At 36.1% G+C, this 14,005-nt stretch overlaps 1 protein-coding gene across 2 annotated transcripts in view; it reads left to right on the forward strand.

The window, feature by feature from the left end:
* CNTNAP4 (contactin associated protein family member 4) overlaps positions 1 to 14,005 on the forward strand; it is a 226,896-nt gene that overhangs the window by 143,105 nt on the left and 69,786 nt on the right. For both annotated transcript variants that reach the window (XM_033129161.1, XM_033129162.1), the window contains 2 exons: positions 2,693 to 2,842; positions 7,672 to 7,843. In XM_033129161.1, coding sequence (XP_032985052.1) covers positions 2,693 to 2,842; positions 7,672 to 7,843 — 322 coding nt within the window. The remainder of the gene's footprint in view (positions 1 to 2,692; positions 2,843 to 7,671; positions 7,844 to 14,005) is intronic.

The following is a 14,005-nucleotide window of genomic DNA, read 5'->3' on the forward strand; positions in this document are numbered from 1 at the left end:
CCTAGAGCACTGCTATTCAAAGTGTGGTCCCCGGGGTAGCACTGGTTTAGTGAAATGCTTATCACCACGATGAGTATAGAAATTGCGATGAAGCCCTTAGAAGCTGCCATAGCAATAAGATATCACAACACCTGGTCAGTGGGCTTGTATTTTATGTCTTCTGGATTTAATTTTTTAGTAGCAATTTGTTTTTCTTGAATTTGATAAAAGTATCAATTGGCAATAGATTGGAAAAGCAAATGTTCATCACCACAGGCAGTTTGAGAAGCACTGTCCCAGACCAGTAGAAAGCCTAAAATGAAATAATAGAAGAATCATGTATACAGGCACATCCAGGCTTTGAGAAAGAGATGGCAGGAGACACGCGGTGGGACAGGGAGAGTGGGAAGTGGCTGTGTGTGACATAAAACTTAACACAAGGATTTTTCACTCTAAATGTAGCCTCTTCAAGGAAGCACTGGATGACAAATCTGGGACATTGGATTTATTTTAGTCCAATCTCCTACCGTCAGGGGTTACATAATTTTATTCAGCCATCTATTTCAGAGTCTACTCTTAGAAAATATGTCTAAAAGTATCTAACCTACATTCTTCAGTTTTCAGGTCTTTCTCATTATCTTTTACAAACCAAACCAGAGTTGGGTCTTTGAAAATCTTGTTTGCTTTAGAGATGTAATGTAAAAATGAGCATCTATGTCTAGGATAGAATTTGTGTTCTGCTAAAGGAGTCCAGAAAAAAGAGCTTAATCGCCTAAGGGAGCTTCTATGCATTTTTTTTTTTTTTTAATCTGAAAGCTTGTGGTCAAAAATAGCTGAAGAAATAAAGAAATTGCACGTACGATCAGAAGAGAGGCCCCTGGCCTTTGGGTTTAATGGAGTATGTGTATTTTTGCTTACTAATTTGATCTGCAAAATCATACAGAGTTGAATATTCAATGGATGTAAAACTTACTGGTAAATCCACCGCAGAGATGTTTTAAATTCTGTCTGCTGAGTATTCAACCACAGTGCCCCCATAGACTTAACTCCCTTTAAGAGAGAAAGATGACACCATCTCATAGATTCATGACCCTGGAGGGACTTTGGAGGGACTAGAGATTTTTTTTAGAGGTGATAAGAAAACCTTGATTTTTGATTATAGCAACTTTTAATTGCACATATAAACTTGGGAAATACAGAAAAAAAAATAAAAATGAATAAAAACCATAGTTTACCTTCATGCAAAAATTATTGTTCATTTGTGGGGATATTTTCTTTCAGTCCTTTCCCATATTTATACAAAAATTAGGACTATAATTAGAATTGTGTATAGAGAATCGATTCTCATTATTCACCACAGTTATGTTCTATAAAGTTGACGTGCACACTGGATTAGCAAATGCTGAACTATTGCTCCTCAGGCCTCCTAGCATAACGTTTTTGTCAACCAGTCAATACATAATCTTGTTTTTATGTGTGATTCTGTTTATACATACCTTACTTAATATATACTGTTGACTTATTAACATTGAATTCATGGCTGACAGCAATATAACTCATGCCTGAATGAAGCTTATGATGTGAAGCTTATGATGTGAACACACATATGGTGTGAAGGCACATCTCGGCCTCCCTGCCCTTAGGAACACTAGATAGCATTTTATTACTATGCTTGGAGCCTTTTAAATGGCAAAATCACCAACAAAAGCAAAAATGTGAGAAAACCATATTTACAAATGAGATCTGAAACAAGATGCATTGCCTTGTTTAAGTTCAGCTGTAAATATGTGTACCAATCAACTCATATTTTTCTCTGCCCGATGCATTTTTGTGAATAACTCCCAAAGTGCCCCAAGTATTGATTTTGGGGTTCTAAATAAATTATGACAAGTAGGTGAATTTGCAGATAGAGAATCAGCAAATTATGAGGATGAACTTTGTAAATAATGGTTTTTGCATACTGCTTTGTTTTTTAACTTTTCATTATACTGGTAAACTTGTGATATTCACTATAGTCTCTTCAAATATTTTTGTAATGATTGTCTTGGTCTTCTTTGCTAAATATTGCACTGTAATATTATAAAAGATGATTACATAAAAAGTGTATAAAAGCAGATAACTCATTTTTGGGGGTATAACCTGGAATTTTGGAAAATGTCTGTGCTCTTCCTAAATCCTTTCCCTTAAAACTAAATTACATGATGGAAGCAGAAAATTAGTCCATGCCAAATAATCAAAAAATTTTAACCATTTAGGATTGTTCAAAGTTGGGAATTTTGTTCTGTCTACTGAGGCCCTAAGAAAGAAAGATAATAAAGCACCATTTTCCCTGTAGGGCAGGGGTGTCCAAACTTTTTTCAACGTTTTTTACCAAGGGCCATATGCGGTAAAATACACAAATAGCCGGGCCACTCACTCGAGGTGAAGTACATATTGCCTCACCTGGTTTATTTAAGTAAACTAAATATATTTTTGGAATTTGCTGCGGGCCAATTAACAACCAGTTGGCCCGTGGGCCGCAGTTTTGACACCCCTGCTGTAGAGGGTATTGATTTCCAATTTTCCTCCTTTTCCTCTCTTCCTTTTTGTTTCCTTTTATTACTAGATACGAGTGTTGTACTTGATTGAGTGATAAGTATATTGCTGTTTCTAACCAACTGCTCATATTGCTCACCACTGAGAGATCTCTTTGAACTGATTTTCTCTCCCCTAGGTGGTGGATTAAATGATGGGCAGTGGCATTTCATCTCCTTCTCGGCCAGGAGGAATCACCTGAGTGTGGTGGTGGATGGCCAGGTGGCGTCTGCTTCTCTCTCCCTGGGGCCTGAGCAGATTTATTCAGGTGGCAACTATTATTTTGGAGGTAAGAGAAGAGGTCAGGTAATATGGACAATTGAACATATTTTCAGTTACTACTGCTGTGTCTTGGGGATGTCATCATGTTTTACCTAATGTCAAAACTGTGGAATAATTTCTCACTTTCTTTGACCATGGAAGTGTTGAGTTAATCAAGATGACAAACTATGACCTAAAACGTATTTCTTCACGGTGGATTTATGTTTATGGTTTCTACAATGAGATTAACTGCGATTAGGCCACCCTCTTCAGTTCTTACTTTCACACTTTGTTATATTTTCCTAATGGTCAATGGTCCTTATGTGTCTTTTTTCTAATTTTGTGGGACAATTTTATTCTAGTATTTTCCTGTTCATGTCTCTTAGCATCTCTGGAACATCCTTATTGCTTTACTGCTACCCAGGACAGAAGGGTAATATTATGACAATGGACAAATAATCTAATTTAATTAGCCATAGAAAGCTCTTCTCTTTGCTAAATGATAATGCACTGACTGATACATTTGATGAAATTTGGGCTCTGCCTTCAACCCCAGGCCATCTCTCTCAAAGAACAAAAACAAATGAAGCACTTACCTACCCAATGGATGTCTGAATGAACTATAAGATTGGAAAGGAAACCTTGGAAATGGAAATGAATCTATAACATTGAAAAATTAAAATGAAATGTTATTTACCATTAGAAAGGCAAAGTTGTAAAACTGTAATAAGACTTATTTCTTCTAATCATGACTTGAGGTGTTGCTTATTGTTGTTCTTTTAAATTTTAATTCTTACTTCTGTCTAGAGTTACTTTTGTATTTGGTGCAAAGCCCAACATTTATTATTAATCAATAAAATACAAATTCCTTTCTAAGACTTGACTGTAAGCACATCGATCATGAATCATTCATCTGATATTAAGAGCAAACAAACAAACAAAACCCTACATAATCCATTACCGTGAAAGGCTGCATAGTGCTAACAACCTTAAAAGATATAATTACTTCCTTCAGTAAGATTTGTACATTTCTGAACTCAGTTGTTTATAAAACCTTATAGAATATATGATTAATTTTATGGCAATCCATAGGAACACATTCCTTTAATAGATGGTAAGATATATAGATCAACTTAACCAAGAGCTTTCACTTCAAAGGAAAAGATTTAGAAGCACTGACAGATAAGGGGGAAAAAAACAAGCACATTGTTGAATGATGCAAAAAACAAAAAAAAAGGTGATAAAAATAGTAGTTGGATAAAAGTGTAAATCATGAAAATAGAATCATCTGTCTTAAAGTATTTTACGTCCGCGTTAAGATTTAATGATGCCTACCTATTTTTTTATAGACAATTTTATTCATATCCATAATATTGTATAGTGAAATAAATCATGTGCACTCTGTAATATTGATTGTTTTTATTATAATATGATATATATACACCATTATATTTAAATAAACTTAAGTTTTGAATAATTTTAGATTTACCAAAAAGTGGCAGAGATACACAGGGAGTCCCTACACCCAGTTTCCTCTGTTGTTTACATCTTACATTATATATACCATTTAAAGAATTCTAATTATTTTTTTGAAAATACCCATACATCTCTACATGTATTTCCCATCTTAAGAAAGATAATATTACCAACATCCATTTGTTCTTCCAGGATCATATCTTTTCATCTCCCCAGGTACACACTGTCTTGAATCTGGGGTTTATTTTTTCCCTCATGATCTTTATAATTTGGCATTTATTAAGGTGTTTTGTTTCTACGTTTTTAAACAATATACTGTGGAAGCTTCCATAATAAAATTACAACTTCAGCATTTAAAAAAAAAAACAACCAATCTTACGTTTACTTTGATATGTCTGTTTATTCAGTCATCTATTCAGTTGGTACCTTCAGTACCCGAATATGTTGGATCTTGGCATGAGATTCTGATTACTAAATACATGCCCTACAGACTCCGGGGCATCCTAAGATTTCCAGAGCTAGGAGCAAGGGTCTAAAAGAAAACAGGAGGTCCTCTGTGGCTCCCCTTCTTCCTTTCCTTCCAGCCTTGTGCCTCCAGCACCTGGCAGAGGGGTCTGTCCTTCTGGAATCCCGCTTTGGGCTTTTGGGCTGGGAATTCTGCATTCCGGGCATGGACTGGAGAACGGGCAGAAGGTTCCAAGTGGGTACATCACCTTAATCTGTGGGGCCTCCTAGAGCCATGGGCAAAAGCATGACTGGAGGATGGCTAGAATAGGGTTCCCTGAAGTGCAAGACTGGCATAGGGGCCCTGATTGCCTGAATGGTACTGGCAATGGGGAACCAACTCTCCCCAGTTTTAGCACAGAAACCTGGGAATCCTGCAAACACCATCCCCACCCCAGGGCAGACTATGACAGTTGGTCTCTCCAGAAAACCTGTTTTGTATGGATGAGAATCCCCTTTATTACTAGGATCTGTTTTATCTAGGTGAAAGGCTTTTCTTAGGTAGTTAATTCTTCAGCCATTTTATCTGCTAGTAAAGAATATCCCACGTTCTAGACACTTCCCATCAGTTCTCCTTCACTTTTTAAATTCATCTGCAAGTTTCCAGTTATCTTGTCAGTAAACAGTCAGTCTAACCTGGCTGTGGTGCTCTACTGCAAAGGAGCAGGGTGTTCCAACAGCCTTGGTTGCATCTCCATTCTAAGGTACATAGAATACTGCAAGTTCAGGAGCAGCCCACACCAAACTCCACTATCTGTCCATCATAGTACCCTTTTTTTCTGCCCCCCTCAGATGCATGCTTTTCAAAAAGTCAGGCTGTATCATGGTCAACTTTTATCATTTATAAGTTATAAATTTTAAATCTGGGTTTTCCAGATTGAGGATGGATGTCTAATTTCTGTATATTCCCCTGTGCAGTCTTTTGTGCTATTGACTAATACGCTGCACGGCACAAGCTAGAGAAACCAGACTGTGTGCAGAATTCTCACACCCATGCTCGTGTAGATCAAACGTTATCCATCCAGTGAAGGGACTGCCTCACCATGAAGTCAAACCCGACATCTCACTTCTGGCGCAGTGACACACAGTGATAATTTATCTGTCATCCTCAGAGGTGCTTAACATGCTGACTGCCTCTGGTAATGGATCCATCCATTAATTCAGCATTAAGTATTCCCCAGAAATCTTCATATTTTAGAACTTTCATCTCAAATGGGTTTAATGCTGAACTTCCCTCTGCTGTTGCATTATATTAACTTGTAGATGTCTGTCATCACGGAGTAATGAGACTAACCTGGCTTGAACCTTTCTTTGTTCTTAGCATCTCTTGCTGTTAAACACTGTGGTTAGGAATATGAAGTGCCTCATGATGTGAGGGTGTGCTTTCTGTAAAGTTCCATGACCTTTCCTTGTGACTACAAGTTTTCTTAGTTTCGTTTCCTACAGGCAGATTGCACAAGTTATTTTATTCTGCAATACTTTGAAATATGTCAGGAAACACCACCTGGAGAAAAGGAGATTAGCAGAGCTGTTTATATTCCTGGCATATTGTAGTTGCCCCCAAATATTATTGAACTATTATCCTCTCAAGTTTTATTTTAACATTCTTAATTGGTTAATAAGTCATCTAGAAAACATACAGAGATATAGTAACCATATCCTACACCACAGAAGTAATTTAAGCACTGAAAATGTGTATAATACCATGCACAAATAAATTGATACTCAAAAGGCTTTCATTACCTTTTCTTGATGTACTAAATTTGAAACGTCATCATCTCCATTGGTTAAAATATAACATTTCAATGTATCCTATAACAGTTTTGACTATGAATTTCGCCTTGAATTCCCATGTAAAATATTTTGTTAGGAAAATAAAGCATTAGGGATAAATATATTTAGTCAAAATATTTAATTATATTGGAAATTTCCACATAGAAAAGTAGCATGGATTGTGCAGAATTAGGAAGTTGCTGATTCATTTCTTATTCTTTGAAATTTTAATAGTGGTTGACAGCCATAACAACAAAGAAAGATTAATGAAAAATGCCTAAATGTAATACATGAGTTCATACTCCATAAAATTATTTATTTCACTTGGATAGAGAAACACTTAGAATATCATTAAACCCCAGAAAATGATGGTCAATATTATAGTTCTTTATTATTTAAATAGTTAGTAGCAGGTCTTAGATGTTAAAGAAAAAAATCAATATAAATGGAACATTCTTTTATGAGGCAAAGAATAAATAAGAACAAACAGTAAAATGTTTCTGACATTAAGTCATTATGATTTGTTAAATGCATACATATATGGCTCTTAAATGCATATGAAAATAAAGCATTTAATTAAGTAAAATAGTTGGTAACTTTATTCCAAGTCAATATAACTTCTTTTCCAAATAGTTAACTTTAAATATAAAGGTATTTTACCAATATTAATTTACCTTTCCTTATCTACAGTGCACATTTTCATCCTTTATACTCTTCTTTTTGTGTTCCAAAAAACTAAGTTCCTACATTTAAGTTATATATTGTATCATTTAATACTGCTGACTAACATGTTTAGGTCTCTGGAGCTAATATATGCATATATTTTAATATTTGGATCAAGTTAATATCCTTGCACATAACTATTATATAATAACAGTAGTCATTTTCTGTGAATCCTATGATAATAAAGAGAACTACTTTGTAGGAATTGCAGTTTGTAATTTAGATCGAACTAATGATGACTGCAATGGGCTTTTTCTCCCTCTTTTAATTTAAGAAAATAATCAAATGCCTATTTTATTTTTTTCATGAAGTATTCTATGGCACTGAATCCTGACTCATGATATACCCTGGTTTTACTTAGTTTTGTTTTGTTTTTGTCAGGTTGTCCTGACAATCACTTTGGATCCAAATGGAAAAATACAGTTGGTGGATTTCAGGGCTGTATGAGACGCATTTCTATCAGTAACAAGATGGTAGACCTAATTTCAGTTCAGCAGGGGTCTCTTGGGAACTTCAGTGACCTTCAGATAGATTCATGTGGAATCACAGACAGGTAAGGACCATCTCACTTCTTTTTTTGTTTGTTTTTTGACCTGTCCATTGTTGAACGTTTGGCAGCAGATTAAAATTTATATGTAAAACATTTTTTTCTCTCCTCCTTTCTGCCATTACCTGTTACACAGGAAATGGATTGTATTCACATTAGAACTAAGAAAACTATGCCTTTACTTTTATAAGTCATAGTTGCAATGATTCAATTTAGATAGAAGACACATGACCCTCTTATTCATATGTGCACATGCTACCAATTCACTAAAGATAATGTTGATGCTTCTGTTTTAGGTGGGTAGAAATGTATCAAAAATATACCAATAAACTCAATAGCTTAGGATATCCTAACAGTAATGTTGATCATAAGGTACCAATAAATCAAGGTACCTATCTGGTACTGTTATCAAGCTGACTTTTGCTTCCCTGACGGCTAATATATTCAGAGGCATAGAAATTTAACTGTGTAAAACCCATTACTATTTTCTATGCAGGGAATATGAAAAAGAACCCCTCCTCTCGGAAAGTTTGGAGCTGTAATACTGACCAAGGTGTAAGGCTGATCTAGTACTTTCAATAAGAATTCCAGTATAGGACATGGTAATGCAAAATTTGGAAGTTAATTGTAGAAGACAAGCAACTTTTAGCCTGATAATTGGTAGTGAATAATTTAAAAACATTTTTAGGCATGGTCAACTTTAGCCAAATAATCTTTCCAGTCATGCTTTAATATCAAGGCTGTTAATTTTAGTTATTTAGTTCAGTTGGAATGTCATCAACCGTTACAAATTTTAAAAGATTAAACAGTGTGACAGACTTAGCCCCCATCCTGTAGTAGTGTTCAGTATATATTTTGAATAAATTGATAAATTCTGAGTTTTAAAAATAGCTTTTTATTGTACGCAACATTTTATCAACATAAACACTTATCTATTTATATCTGATAGATCATTTAGTCTATCAATGTCTGTTGATCCTATTTTGAACAATAATACATATTGTTATGTCTACAAAATATAATTATAATCTTATTTAGCAACAGATTAGAAGGACACCATTGCCTCTGCAGGAATACACATTTATTTATTTAACCCATTTTGTAGATAAAACAATCCTTTCTAAATGAAAGATGGTATGTAAAGGGAGAATTTAGACAATAAAACCAAATTGGCTTGGTTTGGGGATTAAATGGAAGTGACTCTTTCCATAGTTAGAGCCACACCAGCTCTGGAACCTTAATCCCAGTTTTGAAGAGGGCGTATAGCAAGGGTCCCTGGATATGCTCCCCCAAGAGGGGGACTCACCCACAGAGGCGGGTGGCCTCCACCTCCAATGGGTAATGGCCATCAGGGACCAGTGGGGAGGTTTGGTCACCCACCCCATGAATGATGGTCATGTTGACTGTCTCAGATTACAGAAAATTCTTTGGAGACAAGCAGATGCATACTTCTCCTGTGTGGCTACTCTGGAGTTGCCATTTTACACAAGGAGTCCATGTTGCCTGCTTTCTGGAGGCACACACTTTAAATAGAGTAAGACACAGTACAACTAGAGAATGTATGGTTTCAATATCACACCTCAAAAAGACTTCAGAAATAGTGAGCAAATTATGCATAGGTCTTGACTACACATTTTTTTTTTAAAGAAAAACTTCAGGCTAACGGTCACCCTAACAATTTTTTTTAAAAAAGCACAAAAATCAAAGTAACGTTTACATTTGTATACCTTTTAAATTTCCAAATGTATCTCCAAACTCATTTTTTTAATACTCAGAAGAAAATACATGCAGTTGTCCCTCGGTATTCGTGGGGGATTGGTTCCAGGATCCGCCACAGATACCAAAATCCATGGATGCTCAAGTCCCTTATATAAAATGACGTAGTATTTGCATATAACCTATGCACATCCTCCTTTGTATTTAAGTCATCTCTAGATGACTGATAATCCATAATACAATGGAAATGCTGTGTAAATAGTTGTTACACTATATGGATTAGGGAATGATGACAAGAAAAATGTCTGTGCATGTTCAGTGCAGACATAGCCATTCTAGGCCTCAGTACATAGTACATGTCAGCAACACAACATTTTCTTCCTGAATATTTTCCATTCCTGGTTGGTTGAATCTTTGGGTACAGAACCTGTGGATACAGAGGGCTGACTGTATTTATTTATTTTGGTTTTACGTGCTGTACCTATTGGCATAGCTTCCAAAGCATTATTAAATAGCACATTTAAAAAAAAAATCTGTATACCAGGCTCTGTGCTAAGCATTTAACATGAATTAGTATTTAAGTGTGTGTGTGTGTGTGTGTGTGTGTGTGTAAGAAAGATGTGAGTGTGTAGGGACTATGTGAATGTATGTGTTAATGACCTTACAAGTGTGTGTGAGTGTAAGAATGGTGTGAATGTGTGTCTGTGTGTGCGTGTTGTCTAGGTTAATGTGTAAGGAGTTAGGCGTTGTGTGGGCAAGGATTTGTGCAAGTATGTGAGGAGCTTTCGGATGTGTGAGTGAGTTTATGAGTGTGTATGTGTATGAGAGACTGTGCAATGACTATGTTCTAAAATTAATTTTAAATTAATTAATATGTATGTAAATTAATCCTCACAAAAACCCTTAGACCCTGTTCTTAGTGGTATTTATTTTTTTGTAAATATGGACACAGATACACAGAGAGGTTAAATAAACTGGCTAAGAAGACAGGGCCCAGCATCAAATCTAAGCCTTCTGGTACCAGGAAATGTTTACTTGTCATGCCATACAGTCCCTCTGGGTACACATTAACATTTATTATGGTTAATATTTAATCTGTGTATAGTAAACACATAATTTTATGGTTTAATAAATTGTAATTAAAAACAAACAGGAGCATTAAAATATGTTTTAAAATTTGACAGGAATGAATGAAAACAATGTAGTTCTTTTTTTTACTGTCACTAACTTAAAGTTGGATCAAACTCACACTTATACAGTCATTCATATACACTCTTTACATGTAAAAACTAACATAGTCATTGAGCAGTCTCTCACACACGTACACACTCGTGCTCACTCACATACCTAAAAAGCTCCTTACCACACATAGTGCTTACACACACACTTTTTACACAAATCCACACACCTCCTTACACGTTACCCTTACACGTGTACACTCGCACATGTACCCTCTCACACACCTTCACCATCTTTACACACCCACCCATACACTCATAAGATCATTCCCACACTTCTTACACATGCACATCTTCCTAATGGATAGGAAACACGCACACACACTCACTCACCTAGAAACCCTTCTCCTTGTCCTCTGTGGACATACACCTACAGGACAGGTGGCCCTAAGTCCAGGAAATCTGGGTGGGGGATGACTGAAGGGTGAGGGCAATCAGTCCCTCCATGGAACTGAGGGTAGAGCTACAAAGGGAGCTGCCATGTCCCCCTGTCCATGTCCCCATGTCTTGGCTGGGGCAGGGGTGACAGTGATTAGGGCATCAATAGTTGCTAAGTTCCTTGGACCTAAAGCACTTATTAAACAAAAGAATTAAGTATATCTTTTGATATCAACTTTTAAAGAATATCCACTGATTGGGGAAGGTCAGCATCTCATCCCTGACATCATCTATCCTTTCCCAAGTGCAGTAAGGCAAAAGGTGTGGTGTGTCCCTGGTCTCAGATGACACCAGAGCTACTGAGACTCCTGACAAGAATTGAGGCCGCTATGTCACAGCATTCACCATGGCGACCTCAGCAGGCCCAGCGACCACCTCCTGGCTTCCCCAGCCTGCAGCCTTCACACCTCCATCATGCTCTTCTCCCATCCACTCCCACCACCCAGTCCTTGGGCTTGGGCCTCGAGCCTCCATTGCACCATCTACCCTCAGGCTGGTCTTTGTCCTCCAGTCCCCCACTCCCTCTCCTTCCCCCCCCCCCAGAAGCCCCTTAATCCTTTCTTTGTTCCTTCTCCCTTATGCTCACCTGTGGTGCTTATTCCCCTGCTGACAATTGACCTAAAGATCATGGGGCTGTAACATTAAAGACATAGCTGGTTTAGTTGGGAGAGGAAGAGTGGTGGGGTAGGGGTGAGGGGCTGGTTCTTGTTGGTTTCATAGTTTTGAGGAAGGACAGGAGATTTGATTTCAGGTGGTCACCATATCCTAGGACCCCCTAGACACCAAACTGTTCAATTTTTCTAAATGTAACAATGTTAGATAGAGTTTTACTTCCATATCCTTAATTCCAGCCAAGTTTTACATTGTGTGAAAGTATTTTGAAATTTATATTGGAATGGACAGGGAATCAGGATAAACCAAAATCATGCACGTCACTTCAGTTTTGGGCACGTTGATGTATATGTACATTTGTTCAAGTTCACAAGCAATGAAAATAATGATGGAAACATCTAAGGCAAACGCTAGAATAAAATGGGTTGATGGGTTGTTTTACTTTGTATTGGAGTAACTACTGAAGAGACGTGTACAATACAGTTGTTTAGAATGATAAAAGTGAACTGGCATCTTAAGATGACAAACCATAGAACTAAAAGGTCTATGGGGGGAGCTGGGCTTTCTGTTACTCTCTAGTCCTGACTTCCTGTTAAAACTTGATGGTTCTAACTTCCGGGAGAGAGATTTATATAGGGGGCCATCTTGAGAAGAGCTCTTCTTTTTGCATGTGGGCGGCCGGCCAGAGGTGTGTATCTTCACCTTGCTGTGGTGGTTTTGTTTCTTTTTCTTTTCCTGAATAAACCTTCTTTTGGTGGACTACCTGGAGAATTATTGTGCCTGGTTGACAAGAACATATAGTGAGAATTAGTACTTCACCGTATGATGTAATTTGCCATAGGCAAGAAAAGTCAAATAGAGCTACTATATGATGAATTTAAATAAAATCCAAAATCCAGTCTTTCACACTGTAATTAAAAAAATGTGAAAGTCAAGTCTGACTAACAAGAACCAAGGATAATGAATGTGAATCTTTTAGTAGCTGATCAATTAGAAATAGCACATGTAACATATATTAAACATGTAACAATAATTAAAGATTTATTCTTTAGAATTTTAGGCATAGCTGCTTAAGTTAAAATATAGTCTCAGGTCTGTTAAAGAACAGACTCATGTCCTTTTCTGATGACCAAGTAGGATTGTTATTGGTTTAATTTTAAAAACTTCGCTCTTCTAGATTGTTATTGATTTGAAATGCTTAAAATATTAAATACATCATGAAATATCCTTTGAATGGATTCCTATGAATCTATAAAAATGCTAAAATATGTGTAAACTTAATTGGCATGGAAAGATGTCCATTATTTATTCTTGAATTTTTAAAAGGCAGTTGTAAAATAATATGAATGTTATAATTAAATATATATATACACGTACATACACGCACATATACAATAATGTATATGTACATACAATAATGTATATCGTATAATACAATAATGTATATGTACATACAATAATGTATAGCATATGATGTATATATAAACACAAACACATAAATATGTATGGTATAGTGGTAATTTTTATATATTGAGATTATAAACTATATTTCTTTTCTATTGTTTCCTGGATTTCTGTACATTCAACATCTTTTTTTTTATTATCAGGAAAAATTAATAACATTATTTTTAGTTAAAGTTGAAAAAAATCCTGTAAACAAAACATGAAGTTCCCATGCTTTGTTTTAAGAAAGGAGGTGGCAGAAACCCCATTGCGAATATATTCTTGGCGGGTTTTGCACTTTATTTTTTTAATCTGGGATGAATGAGAACATTTAAAGCCTTGGGCTCAATGCATCATTCAGTAATTTTTTTCATAGTGTCCTAAGCTAAAAGATATACCTACCACTTTCACTTAAAAAGTGGTTTAGGTCCAAACAACTTCATAAGTGTTTATGGCCTAACAATTTGGTAACCCTTTAAAAAAGATTATTTATATAAAACTGAAAGCACCAAACGAACAAAACAAACAAACAAAAACTCATAGACACACACAACAGTTTAGTGGTTACCAGAGGGTAAGGGGAGAGAAAAGAGTGGTAGTAGGGGGAAAAAGGGGTCAAATAAGTGGTGATGGAAGGAGAAATGACTCTGGGTGGTGAACATACAATGCAATATATATATGATATATTATAGACATATACACTTGAAACCTATACAATTTA

This window comes from Rhinolophus ferrumequinum, chromosome 15, assembly GCF_004115265.2.
Source record: "Rhinolophus ferrumequinum isolate MPI-CBG mRhiFer1 chromosome 15, mRhiFer1_v1.p, whole genome shotgun sequence".
Classification (NCBI taxonomy): domain Eukaryota; kingdom Metazoa; phylum Chordata; class Mammalia; order Chiroptera; family Rhinolophidae; genus Rhinolophus; species Rhinolophus ferrumequinum.